The 25,107-nt window shown below is 39.5% G+C and overlaps 1 protein-coding gene across 4 annotated transcripts in view; it reads right to left on the reverse strand.

The window, feature by feature from the left end:
- Positions 1–2,727: 2,727 nt before the first annotated feature.
- The window catches only part of MAPK4 (mitogen-activated protein kinase 4), a 215,430-nt gene continuing 193,050 nt past the window's right edge, over positions 2,728–25,107 (reverse strand). For 3 of the 4 annotated variants that reach the window (XM_031945952.1, XM_031945951.1, XM_003759545.2), the window contains 3 exons: positions 21,457–21,618; positions 14,332–14,533; positions 2,728–6,633 (listed from right to left, as the gene is read on the reverse strand). In XM_031945952.1, coding sequence (XP_031801812.1) covers positions 5,949–6,633; positions 14,332–14,533; positions 21,457–21,618 — 1,049 coding nt within the window. In that variant the 3' untranslated portion in view covers positions 2,728–5,948. The remainder of the gene's footprint in view (positions 6,634–14,331; positions 14,534–21,456; positions 21,619–25,107) is intronic. The other variant, XM_031945953.1, reaches the window with a different exon arrangement.

The following is a 25,107-nucleotide window of genomic DNA, read 5'->3' on the forward strand; positions in this document are numbered from 1 at the left end:
ATTCAGATTATTCACTGGAAGGTTAAATATCAAAGCTGAAGTTTAAATAATTTAGTCATATAAGAAGACAGATTGGAAAAGACCCTGATATTGGGAAAGATTTGAAGGCAAAAAAAAAAAAAAAAAGGGATAGCAGAGGGTGAGGTGAATAATGTAATGGAAACAACTAATATGAATTTTGTCAGACTTTGAAAGATAATGGAGGCTAAAAAGGCTTGGAGTGCTATGATCCATGGATCATGAAGAGTTGGACATAACTAAATGACTGAACAATAAGCAAGTTTAGATGATTCAGTGAAAATCCACCTCTACTAATAGAAAGAAAAGTCCCTACAGTTACATCTTAAAACAAGTGCCCGACTATTGGGGAAAATGTGGCCTATCTCATGAGCCAAAGCCATGACCAGCAACTGTGGGTGACCTCTAAAAACAGCATCCAGTGCCCTTAATCAACTTCTAATTGAGTGGCAGAATGATTCAGTGGAAAGGGCATTAGATTTGGTGTCAAGAGACTTGGGTCCTAATATTGACCCTGAAACTTATTCACTTTGTGAGATGGATCCAAGGGAGTTGACCAAGGGGGAAAATCAGAATACAATAATACAATTCAAAAGTTCCCTGGATTCTTTCACATGCTTTCCTCTTTGGTTCTATGCATCCTTACTTCCTGTTTCAATCTTGCTCCTCTACAATGTGGAAAAAGGCAATTTGTGTCAAGTCCAAGTAAAACTGAGCCTTTACACTGAGCATAAGGATCCCTATAGACTTCATATTGATTTAGTTTAAAGATAAAATATTATTTATGTTTTATCATATTTTATTTTATTAAATATTTCCTAGTTACATTTGAATCTGGTTCTGGTCACATAGGGAATATCGTGGGCTACATGTGCCTCATGTTTGACCTTTTGATATTGAATTGACTTCAGAATCAGGAGGACCTGAATTCAAGTCTCACTCTATGACAAATACTGGGTATGTGACCCTGGGTTGCACAGGTAGATAATGTTAAGCCAAGAAGGAAAATGTTTAGGGGACAGAGAAGTGATTGGCCCAATAGTCATTCCCTTCCTTTCTGTTTTTCTTCCATATCATCCAGGGAGTTTTTCTTCTAGTTAATAAGACAGAGTTTTCAAGGTGCTATGAGAATAAGTTTTAGTATCTTAATTTAGTAGTAAGAAGCTTCTCAGGTTAATATGACTAATTCCATTGTGTTTTAAACCTCCAATTTGGAATTGATTTTGTTTTAGGTAAGTTGTTATTTTACAAGTTTTTTTTTTTTTTTTTTTTTTTTAATATCTTGGGTGGTTTGTTGTTATTTAGTCATATCAGTTATGTCTGAGTGTTTACGACCCCATCTGAGGTCTTGACAAAATACTGGAATGATCTTCCATTTCCTTCTCTAGCTCATTTTATAGAAAAGGAAACAAAATTAAATAGGATTAAGTGACTGTCTGGGGCCAGATTTGAATTCAGATCTTCCTGTGCTATCTAAGTACCTTTCACTTGGGTGGTGTGATATAATAAATGTGTGTGTATGTTTTTAAACTAATAATAAACATGTAGACCCTCTGATTAGACATCCTCTCAATAATAACATAAAAAACTTTTAACAGTAGTTCAAGTTATGGAGATGGCTCTTACAATCCCCTTGAATCTGAATAAGTCATCAAGGGCAGTGGTGATTGGTTGACAGTGGAGACTATGAGACAATCACATCAGAAGTAGATACATGATCTCAGGCTGGACAGAGAGGAAATCCTATCATGAATCTAGCATGAAAAAAAGCTTATCCAAGGCTCTAAGAATCAAGTTGGTAATTTGTTCTAACACAAAAGTATTTTTTGTACATTTTAATTAATAAAGTGTGAGGACATACATTGAGACACATAAGTCTTAACCATTATTTCCATCACATGAGTTAGCAAAAGTAATGGTAAATTGGCTGCATACATGCACCCTGTCTTAAAGCTTTCAACTCCTACATCCTGAGCCTCTTCCAGTTCTGAAAATCTATGACATTTCCTTGGCCTATGAGATAAAATCCCAGAAGTTGCTGGACTCCCAAGTTTCTTCTACCATGGTAGACATGAATGTTGTTCCATTTTGAGAGAGGGGGGTATTTCTCATGGAATTCTCAGTTATAAACTGTCTCCTGATAGGACTATCCCTCTATTACTTTGATCATTTTGCTTCCTGAGTATTAAAGCTTTCTTCCCCTCTCTTTTTTGTCTTTTAACTGTTTCTTTAAAACTCAACTCAAATGCACCCTTCATCAGGAATCCTTCCCTGATCTCTCTGATGAATCATGCCTTTCTTCTCAGATCTCAAAAAGCACTTAAAAAATTGAATACATTTATTATGTGTTTTGTATTATAGTGGCACCTTATCCCTCCCACCCTATATGGACTATAGTTCTATTAGGACAAGGACCCTGTGGTGCATAAACTTCATGTCTTTCCCAAGGTCTAGGACATTGATCAGTAATAGATGTGAATATGTATGTTTGTTTTATTTGATTTCATCTGCCACTCCTCCTAGTACAGAAGAAACATATGAACAAATCCTTTACTCCAAAAAATAAGTGGTGTAGTTTTAGATTGTTAGTCCAGGGAAGGGAAGGCAAATTTTTGAAGGAGGGAAGGATGTAGAGATGCATATATATATCTATATATATCTATATCTATATCTATATATATGTTTATCTCTATATCTATATATCTATATATATGTTTATCTCTCTATATATATCTATATATATATATATATATGGGTATTTCCTATGGGACCCCCCTGGACACGAAGCTTGGGAGTAGAAGAATGCCTTAAGTAAGGGTTGCAATATTGCTGGGTCATTACCCTATTGGGGGAAGCCTGAGGTGTAAGTGGAAGTCTTTTTCCCACTTTTCCTCCAATTAATTTTCTGGTGAAAAAGAAGCAGAAATCTGAGGATTCACATTCTTAACTTGAGTGGAGAAGGAAGTCTTTTACATACTCAGGGGGTTGCCCAAGATTTCTTCCTTGTGTTAAGTTACCACACTACAAGTAAAAGGAAATAATATATCCAGGATCCTCTAGGATTGGCATAATACCCAAAAGTTAAGTTGGTATCAGGCAGGTTAAAATGATCTCTTGTGGGTCTGATGCTTGATCAACAGCTCAGCCGGGCAAGATCTCTCTCTGCACTAAATGCTGGTAACAGTTTCCAGAGCTGAAATTTGGGCCAGAAGACTGCAACTTTGCTGTAGGATAATGAATTTAGAGGAAGCTCTCAGATGATCAATAGCGTAGAGACAACTGGCTAGCAAGAATAATTCATTAAAATGGGAAGCTATAGATGACTATTTTTTGCCGCTGGTCTTTGGATCCCAAATGTGTTCTCTTTTTCCAACTACCTATAATACACTGATGGCCTCATTCCTGGGAGTCTCATTCAGTCTAGCAATGCTCTCGAAGCTTTTGCCAATACTGCTTTGCCCCCAAAATAAGTATGTTTCATGCCACTTGTCCCAGGAATAAAAATGTCTAGTTATAGATTTGACAGTTCCTGCAGGCAGTCCTTGCTTGAGTATGAAAATTCAGGAAAATTGAACTGATTTTGCTATCATCTTCCTGGCTACAGATATCTGTGGGAAATTTATCTCTATTTGTGATTGTCATCACTGGTGGGGCAGGGACCAAGGCTTGTGAGTTCTAATTACGGTTTAGATTGTTGGCAAACACATCTCTTTGTCATGTTTAATAACATTTAATAAATTTTTTTACATGGGTAGTCATAACAATTATTCTGGTACAACAGTGATATATGAACCGCAGGGTCAAGAGCAGCAGTTTTTTCCTTTACCAAAAAAAAGTGATTTCCCCTAGACCTTTCTCCCCCACACAGGACAAGATGGCAAAGAGGGGATGGACAGAGATTCTTTTCTTGAACAGTTTCTATTTACACATTCTCCATTAAAAAACTTTTGGTCAGCTTGAATAAATCAATTTTTTTAAAATATAAGCCTATATTGTATTGTTTGTTTCCATGTACAAATGATCATTAGCGGGTTAATATTTAAGGTGCTCAGAGGTATAAGTGAACCCCAAGGCTACTTTCAAATCCTAGGGTTTAATCATCTGTTTATATGTTTTCTAGTTTTCCCCTGAAAGCTTTTACTGGGGAAGAGGTTGGATTGCCACTGCCAGCTGAATGAACAAAGGACTGCCACTATAGTCTATGGATGCGGGCAGGTTGAGGGCTAGGCAAGGACCTGTACCTCTATAGGCTCATGAGATCTTACACAAAGCCACACACCATTAGGGTGAGTGGGTATGTGTGTGTGCTTTCTCTCACACACATATAGGTAGGAGGTATCTGGTACGCAGATACCCAAGCACAATTGTAAAGGATGACAGTCGTCTCTTTGGGCACTGCTATACCAGTGTGCACTGGATGCCCAGGGTCCCAATGGTGTTGTCCCTCCCAGGCAGTGCCCCCAGACTTCCTGCCTCTCCTGACCAGCTATCAGAAGAGGTACTCGTCCTGCATCCTTCTCCCTTCAGGGTCTTGTCCTGTGCTTGGCTAGTCCTGTGCACTAATTCAGGCTGAGGTGTTAATGGATTTTAATGGCTTACATGTCACCTTTCTTGGTAACAAGTTTGCATTTTAAAAGGAGGTCTTTAGACCAAAGAAATAACTATTGCAGTGGAGTATCAGGCCCACTATGGGCCAGAGAGAGAGGGCCACTTAGCAGTGAGGCAAGAGGCTTTTGACACATCTTATTGCTCATGTCACACCCCATAGTTGTCTGCCTTTTCTGCTTATGCATAGGGCTGTGTATGTGTGTGTGTGTGTGTGTGTGTGTGTATGTGTGTGTGTAAAGATTGCAGAATCTGGCCTTAGAAAGATCCTTCAATGACTGTACTTTAGGTTCAATAACCACTCAGATATAACTCAGTGGTTTCTGCCTGGTTCCCTGACTTGTGGACTATCTCATCATTAAATGAGCCTTTTGTCCTTGAAAGGAAATGGAGGTCAGATTTTTATATATTTTTTTTAACCCAATGACCTCCAGGTTGTCTAGGTCTAAAGCCTAGGAGGCTCCAGTATCTGGCCCCAAGATGACAAATGAAAACATTTGTATTTTAGAAGAACTGTAGAATATGACTGTTCTTACTTATTAAGGAAAGACCTCCAATTTCTAATTGATGGAGGAAGCAATCCCTTGGACTTTAGTTTCCATTATTTTTGAAGAGAAAGCATTTCCATGGCAAAGGAGATGGCATGAAGAGCAAGTCTGCGAGTCAGGAAGACTGATTTCTACTACTGCTCTGCCAGTAACTAACTTACTCTATGACCCTTGGGAAATGACCTTTTATTTCTGGACCTCAGTTACCTTATCTGTCAAAAGTAGGCATTGGACTAGATTTTTTCCCAAATGTTCCTTTGGGCTCTGATATTCTGAGTTTGTGGATTGCATTCTTTATGAACCAGGCAGGGGCTGCTCCTCTTTGGGAAGCTTCCTTCTTCCCATGGCTACAAAAGCCCTTCTCTTTCCCCCTTCCTATCTTCCTTCTCCCAAAGCCTTCACCCCCAAGAATTTGTTGATAAATTGACTATCCCAGTGTTCTGTACAAAAAGCTTATTACCCTAGACTTATATTCAAAACAGATTCCAGAGGTTAAAAGGCGCAATCATTAAGGCAGTTTAATAGACTGAATGTTTCATTTGTGTTTTCTGATTCCCTTAAGGGTTCTGTGAACCCTAAGGCATCAGAAAGGAGGCTGTAGGCTGTTTGTCTTTGATTAAAAAGTATGGGGTATGCTACCCACCCTCTGTCGCAAAGGAATGACACTCCAGGAACCAGGGCGGCCCATTTCCCCCCTTTGGCCTGGGTCTCTAATGCCACGGGGCTGTGGCCCTGCCAGCTGAAGAGCAACGTTCATGAATGGCAAGCCCCTCAGCTTCACCATCTCTCCTTTGGATAGGGTTCAGTCTGCACGATGTCACTGGGGTGCTCTGAGATACACGCCCCATTGATCTCGCTGAGTTTGTTGTCTGGCAGGTCCTCTGGCTTGGTGCAGAGTTTCAAGGCCCTGGAAATAAAAACATCCAAGTCAAACTGGGGGTCGGCCCCATTGTTCCCCTCCTTGGGGTCCTTGCGGTGCTGGGGTGAGGCGGGCAGGCTCCGTTCCTGGATCTCAGGGAGTGGGCTGGGGCACTCAAGGCCGCTCTGGGTACTCTTCACCCATTGCGCAATCTCCAGGAAGAGGTTGGATGGCTCCTCTTCCAGAGGGAGCTCAGTAGCTGGCGCCATGGCTGTCTTCTTCCAATGGGACAAGTCTAAGATAAGCTTGGGTTCTGAGTAGTGATGGGGCTTGTTGTCCCTCCACAGTAACTTATCCAGATAGGACGGTGATCCCACCTTGTAGTCACAGGACCGCCCACAGTCAGAGTCAAACACCCGGTCCATGGACGAGTGAGACTGCTCCAGAAATCGTTCAGAGCTACTCTGGGAGTATTTTCGTGGGTCCACCTGGACCTCTTCCACTATGGATTCTGAGCCGGCACGGGGGTCCCGCTGTACCTCACTGGTGTCTAGGTACCTGTCCTGCCTCCACTCCAGATCAGAGGACAGGCTGACTTGATACCTAAGAGAAGACAGACAAAGAGGATGAGACAAAAAGCTGGGGAACAAGTGGGATTATTGTTAGAGAGAAAAATGCCCTCTGAGCTTTCCCTTCTAACTCCTTGGTGGGCCATCTACACCATACCCACCATTAAACATTTACTCAGATACATGTCACTCTGTAGGATTCTTTGATAATATCTTGTAAAATCCAAATCACAGGATGTTGGTGGGATCTGGAAGGGATCTGACTCCTTTCATTTTATAGATGAGGTCCAAGAGAGGAATGTTCATAAGTTCACAGATTTAGAGGTGGAAAGGACTTTCTAGGTCATCAAGTCCAATCTTCTCATTTTACAGATGAAGAAACTGAGGCTCAGACTTAAGTAACCTGCAAAGGATCTTCTAAGCATCTGAAGCAGCATTTGAACTCGTGTTTTTTGGAGTCTAGCTCTAACATTCAGGGCATTATCCCCTACTGCTTCTCAATGTATCATCCCAAGGTCACACAGTAGCTAATGACACAACCAAGATTACAGCATAGGACTCCTGCATAGATCCTGTGTGTAGGCTCCTACCCTGACCCTTCATTTTTCCTTGCTCCAGTAGTTGAGTTGAATTACAACCAAATTTGTAAACTTCTCAAAGGCGGAATCCAAGGATTTGGCTTTTCTTAAGCCCCCCTCCCTACTCTCCATTCCCAATAAACACACATTGCACCAAGTACACGATTGAGCACAGAACAGATACTTGAAATATATATATATATCTATATATATATATATATTTTTTTTTTTTTGGGTGGTGGGGGGAGAACAAGACAATCAGGGTTAAATGATTTATCTAGGGTTACACAGCTAATAACTGTCAAATATCTCAGATTGGATTTGAACTCAGATCCTCCTGACTCCAGAGCTGGTTCTCTATTCATTGCGCCATCTAGCTGCTCTTGATATATTTTTTCAGACATCTTTCGGAGATGCTGAAGGTCCCCAGAATTTTTAAAGTTTTTTTTCAAGTACAGGAAAGATGGGACTGCTGAATAGGAGGAATAATTAGGCAGACAGCACCAAATGAGCTCCTGCTGTGTACATATTTCTTGGAGAAGTTTAATAAAGACAGCTGGTAAGTTAATAAGAAAGGGAATATGTCTGAAAAATACATAAGGACAGGTAGAACATGCTAATTCTCTTTGTGGGGTGTTGAGAAACTACGAAGGCTCCCATATTTCCTGTCACTCACCAATAGCCAATGTTTCTTTTGGGTTAAGTATTGTTCCCAACCAGGGGAGTTCTTTAAAAATGCACTAGGCAATACATTCAATCAAAGCCCCGTAGCAAGCATGAATTTCTTTTCTTTCTTTCTTTCTTTTTTCAATAATAATCATAGTGTTTTATTTTTCAAAAAATATGCAAAAATAGTTTTCAACATTCACCTTGCAAAACCATGTGTTTCAAAATTTTCTCCCTTCCTCCTCACCTCCCCCTTCCCCTAGACAGCAAGTAATCAAACATAGGTTATATAGGTGCAATTCTTCTAGACTATTTCCACACTTAACAAAAGCATGAGTTTCTTAGAGACACAAGAAATGGAGCAATAGGAGAGCCCAAGGAACCCAGCTATTACTAAAACAGGAGAAAAGTGATGAAAGAGAAGAGGAGCCACAATTCAATAAATATTTATTTAATACTATATGAAAGGCTCACCACTAGAGGTTGAAGATTAAAAAAATAATGTTTCTGCCCTTAAATAAGTATGATACAAAGGTGAACTGTGGGAGACAGCACTAAGTTGGGAGAACTTCATGGAAGAGGTGGCACCTAGACTGCATCTTTATAAAGAAATGAATGCAATTCAGCATTTATAAAGCACTTACTACTAGACACTGTCCTAGGTGCTGGAATTCTGAGAAGTGGAGATAAGGAGGTAGTACATTCCAGATACATGAATATACATAGAGAAGAGAAATAGTACACCCAGAGTTTAGAAAGAGGGATAGAAAAACTTTATGGACTTGATTGTTTTGCTTGAGATCAGACTTGAAGATTCACTAAAACAGGGAAGAAATAGCCTGGACTGGACTGGAGTCAGGAAGTAAGAGGTCTAGTCCAAGTTCTTCCCTTTGTTGTGGGCATTATTCTCCTGATTTGAATGTCAGTTTCTTAATTTGTAAATGGGAGGATTGGAGTATAAGGAGCCTTCCAGATGTCCAAAACTGCTGTTCCACCTTCTGTCTTTGATCTGCTGTTTCTCTCCACCTTGGGTTACCCCCTAACTGGTGGTATAGTTCGTTATATCTAGCTAGTCCCTGACACATCATACCACATTCTAATAATCTTCCTCCCCACCCTCCCCCTGCCTCTTTCCATTTCTGGCTCTGGAAACAGTAATCAAATCAAGAAAATAATTCCTGGAAAGTCCACCTAAATTGATTGTCCTGTGCCTCCACTCACCATCCTTATAAACTCCCTGACCAAATCACCCTTCTTTCCCTTTTGTAAGAAGTAAGTTCTTTCAGAAGAGGAACAGTCATGCTTTTTGTCTTTGTATATCTAACATTTAGAATTGTGCTTGGCATTTAGTTAAGTATTCAGTAAATATCTTTTAACTCATTGATGTATGATTTTAAGGAACTATCTCAGAGCTATGTCAGTGCTGTGGAGGTCACTGATTAGATGGTGAAGAACAGGGTGCAGCTGGAGACAGAGCTTCTTAATTAATCTAAGCTTTCCACATGATTTATGAATCATTCAGTCTCAAAAGAATTATTTTGATGCACATGAAGGGGCTTCAAAAGCAACAAGAAAACATTTCTCCAAACATAATGTGCCTAACAAAAAGAACCTGTCCCCATCTTCCCTTGGAAACCCCCTACCCTGTACCCATCATATGTCAAGTGATTCAAAAGGACAATTTAATTGTCTTTCACTTATGTAACCATCTGTCAGTTCCCCAAATGTAGTAGGACACGTACTTGAATCCCTTGTCCTTACTTCCTTGTGGAGTTCTAGCTGCAAGTATGATGTCTGCTTCTATTTTTAATCCTTGAGCAGTCAGAAGTCCCTGACCCTCCCACCTTCCAGGATTTAGCAGAATCAGAAATGACAGAGACAAAAAGCATTCTAGAGATTATTAAATCCAAATCATTCATTTCATAGATAAGGAAATATTATTTACTTGGGGTCACACAGTAGTTAGTGATTGAACTGTGAATAAACCCAGGTCTCTTGACTCCTAGGCCAGCCTTTTACTATTCCATACTATTTCTCAAGTCTGGATAACCTCAGGAGCACCGAGCTTTCCCCAAGAAGGTTCAATTTCATTCTGGCATATGTCATGACTCTCATTTCCATTCCTCACTGGAAATCACATAGCAGTCCCTATGAGAATTTTATTATAGTCAGTTCACAAGACCAAGGCCAAAATAGAACAGCTTTTCTAACCTAAGACTTTGAAGGACAGAGCTTGGAAACTAGAGGTTTGGAACAAAAGAATGGCTAAAGGAAAAACTATGTACCTTGAGACTCAAGTTTGCTCAACCCTAGAAACACTACTGTCATAAGTGATGAGATTTCTCTAAAGTAGGGAAGAGTTGACAACTTATGAGCAGAAGGGTGCCAAGGGATTGTCTCCTGGTTATTCTGATGAGTGGTGTGTGTGTGTGTGTGTGTGTGTATGTGTATGTATGCATGCTATTAATTCTGATGTGTGTGTGCGCACACATGTATGATGGGAGCCCAAAGTACCCAATAGTTTTCTTTACTCAAAAATCTCCTTTCTTCCATATTGAACTATTAGAGAAATGAACTGAAATGAACAGGTTTCTCCTAACTGAAATCACTCAAGAGAGAGGATAAAAGCCTCATAGATTAAGATCTCATAGACTGGGATTATAAAGATATATTGTTCAACTCCCTTATTTTATAGATGAGAAAATTGAGACCCAAGAATACTCTAACTTGGCCAAAGTCACCTAGGAGGAGGGCAACAGAGGCAGGATTTAAACCCAGGTCCTCTGATACCAGAACTCATCTTATTCCACCACACTGGTTAAAGGGTGTTTGTCATTTAGACTGATACAGCACTATAAGATTTACAAGTCACTTTTACATTCATTATATGACTCCTCACAATAACCCTGTGAGGTAGGTAGCTCAAGCTTTATTGTCACTATCTTGTATGTGAAAAAACTAAGACACTGGGACAGGGAGGTGAAGCCCACAGTCATACAGTTAACATCAGAACTACAACTCTGTGTTCCAGGTCTAGTACTCAACATCACATGGTGTCCTTTCAATCACAGACACCTTAGTTTAATCAGATAACCAGAAGAAGATCTGCTTTGCTAATTAGAGTGACAGTGTCATCAGGAGAATGGGGAGGAAGAAGTTCTCTTCTAATAAGGTCCCTTGGGATAGTATCTACTTGGGGGAAGGAAAGGCAGATATTACAGTAGATGGATCTGAGCATGAGGGTACTAGGTACTTCCTAAGCAAGTAAGTTAGGATGTAGGCAATGGGAGAAGGGCACATAAAAGGTGGTGGGAAGGTACTAAAGATGAACCTTGATTCCTTTTAAATTTTGCAGCTATTTGACCTTGGTCATTAATAACTTCCCTTATTACTTTTTGATTTATGGGCAATTGAGGAAAAACAAGAGATGACTAGGTTTAAGGAGTACTTGGTCTTTGAAGAGATAAAAGCATTTTTATGATCAAGATATCCTTTATGCTTTCACCTACAGGGGTGGAGAAGACAAATATTATTTTTATTGATATTTTTTGGATAAAGAAACTGAGGTGTAGAAAGATTAAACAACTTGCTCAAGGTCACTCAGCAAGTTGGCGCCAGACAGATCTAGAATTTGGGTCTTGCTTACAGACTGGGGATGGTGATGTCTATGCTGTGTTCTTTATCAGATTGATCCCTTTCATGTGGATCAAATGTCTTTAACATCTAACATGTAGGAGGAAAAGTTGAAAAACAATAATGTGAATGAAGCCATTGGTGGTTGTATAAATCCCCAAAGACATGCTACAGAATCTTTCTTTCCGAGCTCAGCTATGAGCAAGCAGTTGAACTATATCGTGGAAACCAAACATGAGAGTGAGTAGACTCATTTTTACTTTTGTTTCACAGCCACTAGGGATCCAAGTTTCCAAGTCTTCAAATCTATATGAGTCTTGAGTACTACTGAATGATTTTGGAAGAATTCACAATAGTAGTTCATACTTGCTAAAACTATATTTATTTTAATCAATAGGGCTGTTCATGCAACAATTGTTACTTGGTTAAATTTAGCATTTTCTCATCTTTTAAAAATTCTTTTCTTATTTCATTGCACAGTGGGCTCTATTCCTAGGCACCCATTTTACTTTTAGCTAGCTGTCATTGATCTTAGAGAAAGGTCCTAAAGATATGTTCTCCTTCCTTTTTTCAAAAGGGGAACCTGTGCAATGGTCCTCAGATTACTAAGAATTTATTACTTTACCTGTGGTAAGCCCAGCCTCAATGAAAGAGCAATGAAAGTTACTACCTGCTGTTAAGGATAGATTTACCCTGAATCAAGTTAGAGGGCAATTCTGGAAGGTAGTCAAATTTTTGCACTGGAAGGATCCTCAAAAGTAATCTAATCAACCACACTGAAAAGGTGAAGCCCATTTATTAAAGTCTTTAATAACATTATTCTAGTTTGAGGAGCTCACTACTTAACTGAGTTCCTCCAGGAATGGAAATGATTCTGACCTGAGCCAACTGCCCTTCCTCATCCAGTTTCCCTGGGACTAATGATATGAATTTCTACTACGATTGGCTGGGCTTGGGGTGTCATTCGTGGTCATTGAACAGAACTTAGCTGACTGGCTCATCAGCAGATTTAATTGGCGCTTTGGTGGTATTAGCATGGTGGTTTAGCTCATTAAGTGAACCATTGATGCATTCTGTTAGATCCTATGTCAGCTCCCTTGCAGGTAACACTTAGTAAAGTAATCCCTAGGTACTATGTCTCCTAATACAACTCCTGAGGTTATTCTCTTAAAAGTGGAAAACTGTGATCAAAAGCAAAAGACTTCCCTGTGCTCAGTAGAGCTGCAAATTCTAATTAGCTCATGTTTATATAATGCTTTAGGGTTTACAAAACACTTTCCTTACCAGAAGCCTGCAAGGTTGATAATAGGTTTTACCTCTATGAGCCTCTGGGACTCAGAAGGTTAACTGTTTTGTTCAGGGTCAAGCCAATTAGCAGGTATTTGAGCCAGGATTTAGGTCAGGCTTCTTGACTTCAAGCCATGTAGAACCACCCGTGCCCCCTTGAGGTACAAAAGCAGAGTGATAGACCAGCCTTAGAGATCAGATACCTCTGTGCAGATTGTTCCTCTTTTGAAAAGCCTTCCCCTTTCTCTCTCTCCCAGGTTCATCTCATGTAGCTTCAAAACCCCAATTCAGATCAAGTCCTGTTTTTTCTGAGAAGTCTTTCCTGATCCCCACAGCCCACTGGGCTCTCTTCCTCCTAATCCCAGCATTAGTCATTTGCATCACTCACATAACTTTTCATGTGCAACCCAGAGTGTACCAGGAAATATTTAATAGCCAGTTAAAAACTGCACATTTATATTTAATCTACATTACTGATGATTTCTTTATTGCTTTTTTTTAAGTCTAAACATTTAACAAGATAATAAATGAAACCCCATTTTCCCAGTATTTACCAGTTTCTAAGGTTCTAAATTCTCACTTAGCTAAAGGCAGCTAGTTGGCACAATAGAGTATAAGAACCAGAAAGGATTCATTTTCATGAGTTTAAATCCAGCCTCAATGACCTCAGCAAGTCACTTAACCCTGTTTGCCTCAGTTGCTGATCTGTAAAAATGATCTGGAGAAGGAAATGGCAAAACACTAGGGTATCTTTGCCAAGAAAACCCCATCAGGGCACATAAAGTTGGACACAATTTAAAAATGACAATAAAAGGCTCATACTGAAAACTTAATAATTGGCTCCAGCATACTCCTGTATATAAGCTCATGACATCCACCACATAGGCAACTATGTCAGAGCAAGGGCTGTATCTTATTCCTCACCATGTTCCCTAGAATCCCTAAAACTCTATGTTAGAGGTGTTCAGGAAAGAATTGTTGATGATTGGTTTCTTATACTATTCCTTTGCATTGTTATCCACTGAATTGGGGACTTCCTGAGCCAGGGAGAGGAATATCTCATGCCTTTTTATATCCTCCAAGTGCTTTGCACAGTGCCTTAAAAATAATAGCTTGCCTTTGTGTTGTGTTTTCATACTTTTCAAAGTGCTTCCACGTCCATTAACTCATTTGATCCACATAACCTCATAACTGGCACAGACAGTCAGATAGAGAGGACAGTAAGGGAAGAAGGCAGTAGCTACCTAACTCAGACTTGAGAAAGGTCTCTCATCTATTTGTTCATAGAAAGGAATCACATGCTGAGAGGGCAGGAAGAACCAGGGGCTTTATTTACCTGATTGTGAGGGGAAAAGGCAGAAAGGATGAGTCTGGCTGAGAGTGGGGGAAATGCAGCTCAAAGGTCAACTTCTAAAGACTGCTGGGATGTGTGAGCAATGAACAGGAGGGTCTCCAGTAGTCTGCAATTAGGTTGAGAGGGTAAGGTGGGTGGGAAGGTGCAAGGGGAGTATAGAATGAGGTAGGGCAGTTGCTTTTGATAACAGGATTGGAAGCCAACAATACTGCACCTGTCCCAGGTGGAGAGCTGGCTTTGATTGGCTGCCATCAGTAAGATGTCATCAATCTCATCCTCAATTCGGAAGGGCTGCTGGGAGGTAGGCTCATCCTCTGGGCATGAGTAGGGGCTCATGTAAGGGTGCTGTAGGCCCATCTCTGCTGTTAATCGGTCCATGGGGTTGAAGGTCAGGATCTTCTCCAGAAAGTCAATAGCTATGGGAAACAAAGCAGAGCAGGATATAGATGTCATTCATTGCTCACTACTAGGCTGAGAAAAAAAAGATTGAGAACATACAGGACTGATGAGACTTTCTTTTAGAAGGAATGGTTGACAGGAATGAATTTGGAGTGAATCTCCACTAAGGACAAACTTTGCTTGGAAATGGGAGGGATGGGGAATGGATGAAAAGATGGTGGATAGAAGGGTTGTAAAAGCTTGAGAAATATCAGGTTAAGTCAGCATTTCTGAAGTTTTATTTTCCTGTCTACTTCTAAATTATTATTATTCTCCCCCACCCCATTTCTCTTTCAATTTCTAAATTGGTATAGCGGAGAGATGATCTCCCTGGTAATCAAAAGAACAAAGTCATTTGCTAGCTGTGTAATCATGTGATGACAAATCAGTCCTCCTCCCTACTGAATTTGTGGGCATCCTTATGATAATGATGATGATGACAGTGAGCACTCATAAAGTACCCAGAACTATGCTGAGCACTTTACAATTATTTCATTTGACCTTCACAACAACCCTGTGAGATAAGATTATTATTATCCCCATCTTGCCGATAAAGAAATTGACAACCTCTGAGAGAGGTCAAGTGATTTGCTCGGGATCACACAGCTTTGTCAGTGTCTGAGGCTGAATTTGAACTCAAATCTTCCTGATTCTGAAACTGGAGCTCTGTTTAGCTGCTTCAGGTCCTATGCACAGGTGGATAAGTGCAGGACTGGGGCAGATTTTACTATTTCACAATTTTATATAGGGCTGACACTGATGTTCAGGACATTACTTTCCTTATGGCAAAATGAGATGTTTGAACTAGTCCTTTTTGACTTTTAACATTCTACAATTCTTTCTGCCTTGAATCTGGGTCTCATTTTATTGGTTTTCCTGCCTCCACCCAAAAGTACTTTTCTAATAATTTTTCAACATGCTTGAAACTACTCCACATGAGATTTGAACCAGTTCCCTTAGGTTAAGGCATTTTATCTTTAGGAAACCACTATTAAAAGTGGAAATTCTCTTGGGAGGTGTGACACATTTGGCTATCAGCCACTCACACATTTCAGGAGTTTGTCAGCAAATGTTGAAAAGCATAAAGCAAAGGTCTGAAGGAATGGGAACAGGATGAATGATTTTTGAAGGGGTAGGAGTGGGGAAGAGGAAGATTTTAGAGCTTAGAATGAGGTGCGTCCTCAGGATCATAGGCCTGGGTATATTCTCTCAGTGAAAGCGTTTGGATATCCAGGGATTAGTATGGAGACAATGAATGAGCATTTGGGGCAAATGATGCACTAAGAATGAAAAAAACCTTAGGAAAAATTTGCTCTACCCCCTCCTTTCATGAGTACTTGAGGGTAGATCATTCTACTTGGCTCCTCTTCTTCCTTTCCTCCTCTCCTATCCTGTTGTCACTTTTCTTTTCAAATCCTCTTGTCTCCTCTCCCCTCCTCTCCACTTCTTCCTTTTCTCCTCTCCTCTTCTTTCCTTTCTTCCCCTTTCCTCTTTTTCTTCTTCATTTTCTCCTCTCTTCTTTTCTCCTTTCATCCTCTTCTTCTCTTTCTCCTCTCCTCTTTTTTCTTTCCTCTCTTCCCTTATATGGAAAGCATCAGTGGTACCCAGATCCTGTCTGTTGATCCCAGCACAATGGGACTTGCTCCAGGTTGTGTTGAAGAGTACACTGCAGGAAACCAGGGCCAAGTTTGGCCCCCAGACCCCAAGTTTGATTCTGTAATTGTAACTTCCTCATTCACCTCTTTTGGAAAAGGCCACTTAAGCATTGTATGGCTAATCATATTACAACTTAAGAGGAAAAGCAGGAATGGATGTGTACCCAATCCCAAGTCTGTCTACCCTCTAAGAGTCTTTGAGGAGGCAGCAAAGCTAAGAAGGGATGACTAAGCATGGAGCCATTAACCTGTCACTCAGTGCTATCCTAGATCTTTTTGCTGAAAGTATTCATCAATCATTCAGGGAATCAATGGATTCAGAAAGTTCCTGGTTTTCTCCAGAGACTTCTGAGCCAAGGTGTAACCCAAGACTCTGGGATTGAAGGACACATAGTAGAGGGCAGGCAAAGGGCCATGATGGGGCAATGTCCTCACTACAAACCAGACATCTCCAGGTGTCAGGGCTACCCAGCTTTAGTGACAACCCCTGAAATTTCAACAGAACTAAAAAGTTATTTCCACATCCATTTTCTCATCTGACTCTCACAATAGTCCTTAGCAATACACAGGGAAGGGATTATCATTTCTGATTTGTAGAAAATGGACTTGAGGGATGAAGAGAGAAAATGATTTGGCAAAGTATCGAGATGAGCACAGTGTCAGTGTATGGAGGAAGAGTGAGAGCATGGAGGCCCTACCTCTCACACCTTGGATAAAGTACTTAATTTCTTTGTGCCAGTTAGTTGCCAAATGGGGATAATAATGCCTATGTCACCTAATTCTTTTTGTTCCTATTGAATTATTTCAATCCTGTCTAATTCTTCATGACCCCATCTAGGATTTTCTTGGTAAAAATACTAGGATGGTTTTCCATTTCCTTCTCCAGCTCATTTTACAAATAAGGAAACTGAGACAAAGCCAGGCTCATATAGCTAGTAGGAGTTTGAGGTTGGATTTGAATTCAGCTCTTCCCAACTTCAGGCCAGGCGCTCTATTCTCCTGCACCACCTAACTGTACCTAAGATAAAAGATAGAAAAGATTCTACATTCAGAGATAGAAGGGACCTGAGAGGGAATCCCATTCAACACTCTCATTTTATAGATGAGGAAACTAAAACATAGAAAGGTCAAGTTATAGAAGGTCACATAGCTAGTATATGAGATAGGGTTTGAATTCAGGTCTTCCTGACTTCAGGGCTGATATTCCTATTATCACCTCATTCTGTGCAGATAAAATGAAATTTTCTTTTTGGACTGGATGTCAAGATGAAGAAACTTCTCCATTAATCAGATCCACACTCCTGAAGCCTATACTCTTAGAGAACTGGTTGCTTGAGGCACTGAGAAGTTAGTAACTTGCAAAGTGTCACACAGCCAATATGGGTCAAAGGGAGACTCAGATGTTCTGGACTAAAAAATCTGCCATTTTGTTTTTTAGTGCCCCCAGGCAACTCTAAGAGACACTAGAGAAGATGCAAAGCTTCCATGATAGAGATGTTTCTTTATTGGGAATTTCCTATATTATTGTCTGGTCAAAAAAAAAAAAAACTATCCCATTTTATTCTTAAACTTATAGGAAATGAAGATTATAAATGTACAATGAAGTTATAAAACCAAAAGTACAATATAAAAATAAAGCATTATGATTATTATTAGTAGTAGCAACAACAACAACAGAAGCTCAGAAATGGACAGTCCCCTGGATCTACAACCTAACTCTTCCTCAGTGTTACACATCCTTCTGTGACAGCTGATCAGTCAGCCTTCACTTGAATTCAAGGGGAGCCTTTTGAATAGCATTAAATATTAGAAAGTCTTCCTTATACTGAGCCTCAGATTTTCTCCCTTTAACTTTTACCCACTGCTCCCAGTTTTCCTCTGCAAAAGCAGGGAACAAGCCTCTGAGCTTACAAATGTTCCAGCTTCCTGCTCTGCCCTTCCCCCAACTCTTCTCCCCAGTAAATATCCCTTCCTTCAATCTACCCTCATTTGCCATAGTTTCCAGACCTCATTGTTGTGGACATGCTCCAGTTTAATTTTCTTAATGCCCCTTTATCCCAAAGCATTGAAGCAGATTGGGGTCATTTTTCAAACTCTGAGGCAGGAGTGGATTTTCACTAAAGGCAGCACTGCTGTTTCTGGGAATATGAGGTGTGAGCCTGGTTAGCTTTAATAAGCATTTGCCAGCTAAGGCAGATTAACAACAGGTGGTAACCCATGCAAAAGGACCTTTTCTAAAAGTAAGAAAAATAACAATAATTCACCTTTGCTATTATTGAATCATGTTTAACTCTTCTTGACTTTTCTTAGCAAAGATACTGGAGTGATCATTTCCTTCTGTAATTCATTTTACAGATGAGGAAACCGAGGCAAAGCATGTTAAGCAACTTGCCCAGGGTCACAAAGATACTAAGGTCTGAAACTAGGGTTAAACTCAGGTCTTCCTGACCCCACACCTGGAGTTCTATCCACTGTGCCACCTAGTTGATGTAATTGACCTTTATTCAGTGCTTTAATGTTTGTGAAACATTTTCCTTACAGAAGTCCTGGGAGTAAATAGTGCAATCATTATTATTCCTTTTTTTTTTTTTTTTAAATTAGTAATGAAGGCAAAATGAAGTTTGGGGAGGGGTCTTTAGACCTTAGAGGTCCTGGGGCAATTATCCCTTTGACTGAGGGTCTTTCACTCCATCAGGGCCATCCCCAGTTGTCCTTGCCACTAGACTCTGAAGACTCTGAAGAAGAGAGTGAGGTTGATAATTTCACACAGGCTTCTTTTACTTAAATCCAGTTCACTTGCAAGTCAAGACATCACTCCCCTGATGTCATCATTAGTACTCTTCAAAAATGAAAGATGTATAACAGTAAACAACACCTCTTTGATTATTATGTTAATCTTCCTCTAGCATCAGGATTGAGTTCATTCCCTTCCATCAAGGAATATTCAAAGACCATCTACAATCTCTTAACTACTTTTAAAACTTTCCTTTTTTTTCCTTACATGAACCACCTGATTTTGCAGACTGACTCATTTGTTATTCCCTGAACATGCCATGAGTTTTTCCACCTCTGGGCTTGGCTCACACTATTCCTTTTATTTGGCTCTTTCCACTCCACTCATGCAAATCTTGTTCATCTTTCAATGTTACTACCTCTTTGGGGATGTCTTCTTCAACCTTTCTTCAGTCATTGGGAAAAAGAAGAAATGAATGAAAAAAGGAAGAAAAGATTTTTAAACACCTACTATGTGCTATATATTTAACAAATATTATTTCATCTGATCCTTACAACAATCCAGGGAGGTGCATGCTACTATCCTCATTTTACAGTGGAGGAAACTGAGGTAAACGGAGGTTAAGTAATTTGCCCAGGATCACATGGCTTATAAGTGACTGAGGCCAGATTTGAATTCAGGTTTTCCTGACTCAAGAACCATTGCTATAACCACTATGGCCAACTGGCCTCCTGCACAAATCACCTATCACTCATTTGGGCCATCTCTTTTAGTTATTCATCTTTTCATGTACATTTACTTTCTCCCCAGTTAGGATAGAAGGTTCCTGAGGTCAGAAACTATATAAGTAGTAAACAAGTAGGGACTATCTTTTCCAGTTTCTAACACAGCGTTCTACACAAAAGTACTCAACCAATGATAGGGAACAGAAAAATAGCTTGCATTTATTGAGTTTACTTTAACTTTAAGGTTTGCACAGAACTTTCCTCATAACAACTCCGTGAATGATTATTGTTATTGTTTGTTGTTGTCATTTTGCATATAGAAAAGATTTCAGAGGGATTAAGTGACTTCTCCTACATCAATTGAAGAGCTGGACCTAGACCCAGATCCATCAACTCTGTTTATGAAGATAATAAAGATGATGGTGATGGCTTTCTCCCTGGTACCAATACTGATTTTCTTGGTATAGCCTTGAGGACTCAAACTCAAACTCATACTAAGTGAGCTGTGGAATCCCTATGGATTTTGGGATCAACAACTCTCTTTGTACATTGGAATCACAAGCACAAGGAAATCCTTTATGGATATATCTTTCTCTGTTTCTTTACAAGGTGATAAAATTAATACAAAGATAGGACTATGGCATTATGGAAGATAAGCACCTTTACTTGGTATCCTCATTAGCTGTGACTCACATAGGTTTCATTTGAGAAATGGGAAATCTGAGATAGAAAAATATTTAAGATCCACTAGTGAGTTTCTGAACTAGAATGATGAACAAAGACTTTCAGTTCTAGATCATGGCTTCAGGAAGCATCCATCTCAGAAGGCAAGAGGAGGGAAATTTTCAAGCTGGAAAATATCTTAAATGTCATTTTGTTCTATCACTTCATTTTACAGGTGAGTGTCAAAGACATGAAATGACTTGCCTAATATCACATTGGCAGAGCTGGATCTCAAAGTCAAATCTATTGACTTTACATAGATATAGCCCTGGCCATATCTCAAAGTCAAATCTATTGACTTTTCATAGATATAGCCCTGGCCATGGTACTGAAGATAGTGGGAAGGAGCAGGAGAGGGCCTGATTACCTTAAAAAATCTCCCTTGGAGAGTGAAGTGGAGAAGATGGTTGTCAAAAATGATTCTTTGAGAAAACTAAATGTTAAACATATAATGCCTCATTGATTACTTTGGGGAATTTTCCAGCTAAATTAAATTAAAACATTCCTAAACAATTGTTTCACTTGGAAAGACTTACACGAATGGGTAAACATGAATGCACAGCAGGCTTCCATACAAAGGCAAGACCAAAGGAGTAATTAAGCAACCACATAATATAAAGGAAAACAGTACTGAAAGGCAACAAAACTCTGACTGATGGCTAATTGTAACTCCAGAGAACTCATGCTAAACTAAAGAGGTAATGGCCCAGAGATGGGAAATGAAGTATGCATTGTTGGTGCATTGATTCATTCTTCTTATCTATATTTCTTTGGTTCTAAATTGTGTGTGTGTGTGTGTGTGTGTGTGTGTGTGTGTTCGTGTTCATTAGAAAGTGACGGTATAAAAAAGGAGTATGATAAAACTGGAATTCTTACTTTTTGAAATTAAATTTGTTAAACAAATGGATTTTGGATGAAAACATTTTCAAATCCTTACATACTACTCTAGTTTTTAAAATGAACTATGTTCATGGTTCCATGAACTGCCTCCATGTGGCTATTCAGAAAGTACCAATTACCCAGCTCTCCTAGAAACAAGAAAACCTCTGTTAAGGCTCAGCTACCTTCACTGTTGACTTCTGGGAGCAGGTTTCTCAGTGGTTTTTTCACTTCCCAGGTGCTATTGATGAAGGAGGGCATCACTCTGAGCAGCTCATCTTTATCTTCTTCCCGGATTACAGGAATTGTCTCCAGGATAAGCTGCATCTGTTCCAACTCGTGACTCCCTGAGGAGGAAATATCAGAGAGAAGTTACATCTGCCAAAAAATCCTGAGGCCAAAAGTGAAGTTTTGGGATCCCTAGGAATGGTACCATTGTACAGTAGAGAACCATAGATACAGAAGTCAGGAGATTTGGGCTCTAATATTGTCTCTGCTCCCAACTAGCTGTGTTACTTTGGGCAAATCATGTTTCCTCTCAGAACCTCTGTATCTTATCACATAGAGGAGGTAGACCAGCTAAATTCTAAAGTTTCCTTTCATCAATTCTTGCCACAGTGGAAAGAATGCTCGACTTTGAGTTAAAGTAACAGGTTTTGCCTTTGTGACCTTACAAGAGTCACTTATGCTCTGAGACTTAGTGTAAAGTATTTTCTGACTAACTGGCTTTCCAAGGCTCCCTCTAGCTCTAAATCTATGATCCTATTATTCTAAGTTGCCGACTGAATTTTGACCAAAGACTATGTTACAAGAACCCCAGCTTGAGTTTCCAAATGTTTCGCCTCATGTGCTAATATAAGACCAAATGTGACCCTTGTTCATGGTATAAGTAGGTGATTTTTATCTGAGAAACTCTTCTCTGGAGTGGAAGAAAATCAAGAAAGAGTCCATTCAGTCATTAAGATGCACTTTAGCCAAGTGAACTAACATCACTTTAAAAAAAACATTATCCTAATATTTAGTGTCACATAGATATTGCCTTGGAATTAATGCTTTACTGTTCGCAAGAAGAGGGGCTTGGTGACAAGAATGGTCAAGTCTGCAGGGCAGGTGGTCAGGATTAGAAAAATTGCAAACACAGAAAGGCACAGACCCTCATCATCTTATCTTATTTTCTCATAAGCTTGGAAAATGCAGGTGTTAGGCCAACTAGTCTTCTTCCCATTCCAAATTTCCCATCTTTGCTAATTCTGGTTTTCCTACCTGGAGGAGTCTCCTCAGTTCTTTGTAGTTGATTGTGCCTCCTCCATGAAACCTTTGTGGCTTAATCCAAAGCCTCCCTCCCTTCAAAAATGGCTAACAATGTGAACTAAATGAGATGCATAAATTTAGAGGCATCCCCATTCCAAATGTCTATATAGACTATGTCCAACTTTGAGCATTCTGAGTTTGCATTGGTCTGATCAGGGACAGTTATACACAGTGGAACTTGACTCTGACACAGTAATGTCATTTTGGTCATCTTTGAGCACAAAAGACAACAACCAAAGTGGACAACAATTCAATCTAGACCTGGTCAAACAAAATCTTATACTATACTTGAATCCTTTTGGATATTATATCATTTTGAAAAGTTAGTGTGGATGATTTATTAAAGTGTGGATGGCACAGTTTTTCTAGGCAAGCCTAGATCAAAAGCCAGAAGGATGAGAGATCTTTAAAAAAAAAAAAAGCATTTTTTCCCCATATTGTAACTCCTTCTAGCAGTGCTCCACTTTTGTCCATCTAGTGTCTATGGATACAGGAAATAAGTTACTTAGAAGTGGTAAGAATGTGAAGATTAAGGGGGAGAAGTTCCTTAGAGAGTAGGGAGTTCATTGGTTCACATGAAGGTCTCTTTTGGCAATACTCCAGGGAGCTTGGTAAGGATACCTGATGCTTTCAGAAGTCTCACAAGTATCTTGACTCAGGGAGCCACATCCCAGGTCCCTTTGTCTCCCCCATCAGACTTCTCAAGATAAAGCCACTAGTATCTTTTGATTCATTTTTTCTTTCAGTAAAATAACAAAAAATTAGGTATTATCCAAATCTTTTGTTTAAGTGGAAGGAGGCTTTCCCTACAATTCTGTTAGCTCCAGTCCCAATTCTGTTCCTAAACTTCAGTGACCCCTAATTTCTTTATTTGGAAAATAAAGGGTTTCAGCTGGGGTGTGAGTGAGGTGAGCTCTAAGAGCCCTCTAAACTCAGATTTCAGGAGGCTATGGTTCTGTTCTTTAAAGGATACTAAAAATCTTTTCTAGATCCAACAGTCTGTTATTGTATTCTTGGTTAACTCCATAATAAAAAAATAAAAAAAGTGTATTCCAAAGTTACAAAAATTGAAACGTAATTTATTTTTTGCATCAAGTCATTTTACAAAAGTAAAATCTAAATGCATAAAAAGCTTAGGAAATATGGCGAAGATTATGAGAAAAATGGGAAACAAACTGTGAGAATACCAGTGTTATCAAGCATACAAATGGAAAATAGTGCTTCCAACTTGGTCATTACACATTCCATAACAAATCTGAAAATTACTTAAAACTATTTACACTTAGGATTCTGTATGTAGTATATGCTTCATCTAAATAAGAATGAACAGGTTTAACTCCAGTTACAACTCATATTTTGATGTACACAAAAAACTGCTTAAGTTAAAACATCTAATGTAGTCTGAGATTAGTGCAAGTCATTTAACCTTAAACACTAATTTCCTTAACTGTTAATTGGGGATAAAATCCTGACTTATCTACTTCACAGGTTGAAAATGTTTATTGAAGCACATATATGGGATGCATATGGAAGTACTATAGTTCTATGATTATAAGGAATTATTATTATTATTATTTGTTCAGAACAATAGTCCTGATTCTATACAAATGTGAACTTTGTATTCTATCAGGTGGGAAAGTAAATAAGTGAGTAAGAGTGGGCTCCCTCTTGAGTCAAGGTTCCCCCACAGAGCTCTCACAGGCTACTCACAAAGGGCCAGTGTTTCCCAAACATTAAGATAAGGTATCATTTGACCTTCACTGCTTAATATGCTGTATTTCATCATTGTACCCAAGCTCAGACAGCAGCTCTGGTATGCCCTGCTGCTGGATATACCAGAGATGGATTGGATCCTGTGCAAACAAATTTATCTCGGCCATCCCTGAGGGCCTCTACTCTGTCACCAAGTGGGGCCATTTCCTATGGAGAGAGCTGGTCAGCTTTCCTGAAGTCAGCCCAGTTCTGAGAGGCCCTGGGTATCACTAACATCTTCCACATCATTAACTGACTTTGGACCTGGTTATGTGGAAGACACAAAGTCATAGTTGGGACTTGAAGGCCAATTATCCAGACCTTCATTCCCTTACAAGAATTCTATTTCGCTTCCTTTCAACATATTTTTTGTACATTCTCATTCCAGTCTTGGTTTTTTTTGGCCTAAAATATTTTTCCCTTTCTTCCTGTGGGTCTACATCCAACTAATCCTTCAAGTTTCAGTTTAAAACTGGCCTCCATGAAGTTTTTTCTGTGCTCTCTGATTTATCCTTCCTTCAACCTCTAATAACATTTATTTGTTACTCCTTGTGGTACCCAGTATGTGCCAATTAGAGCAATAGGATTTTAAAGCTAGAAGGGATCTTAAACATTAATTAGTTCAACTAATTGATATGAGGTACTAGGGGGACCCAGAAGGTCACTTGCCCAAGGTCACACATGTAATAAACATGAGATGTAGAATTCCAATAGGGATTTCCTGACTCTAGGGTCAGTGTCCTTTCTCCCATATTAGGCTATCGCCTTCATAT

Source organism: Sarcophilus harrisii, chromosome 1 (assembly GCF_902635505.1).
Source record: "Sarcophilus harrisii chromosome 1, mSarHar1.11, whole genome shotgun sequence".
Taxonomy (NCBI): Eukaryota; Metazoa; Chordata; class Mammalia; order Dasyuromorphia; family Dasyuridae; genus Sarcophilus; species Sarcophilus harrisii.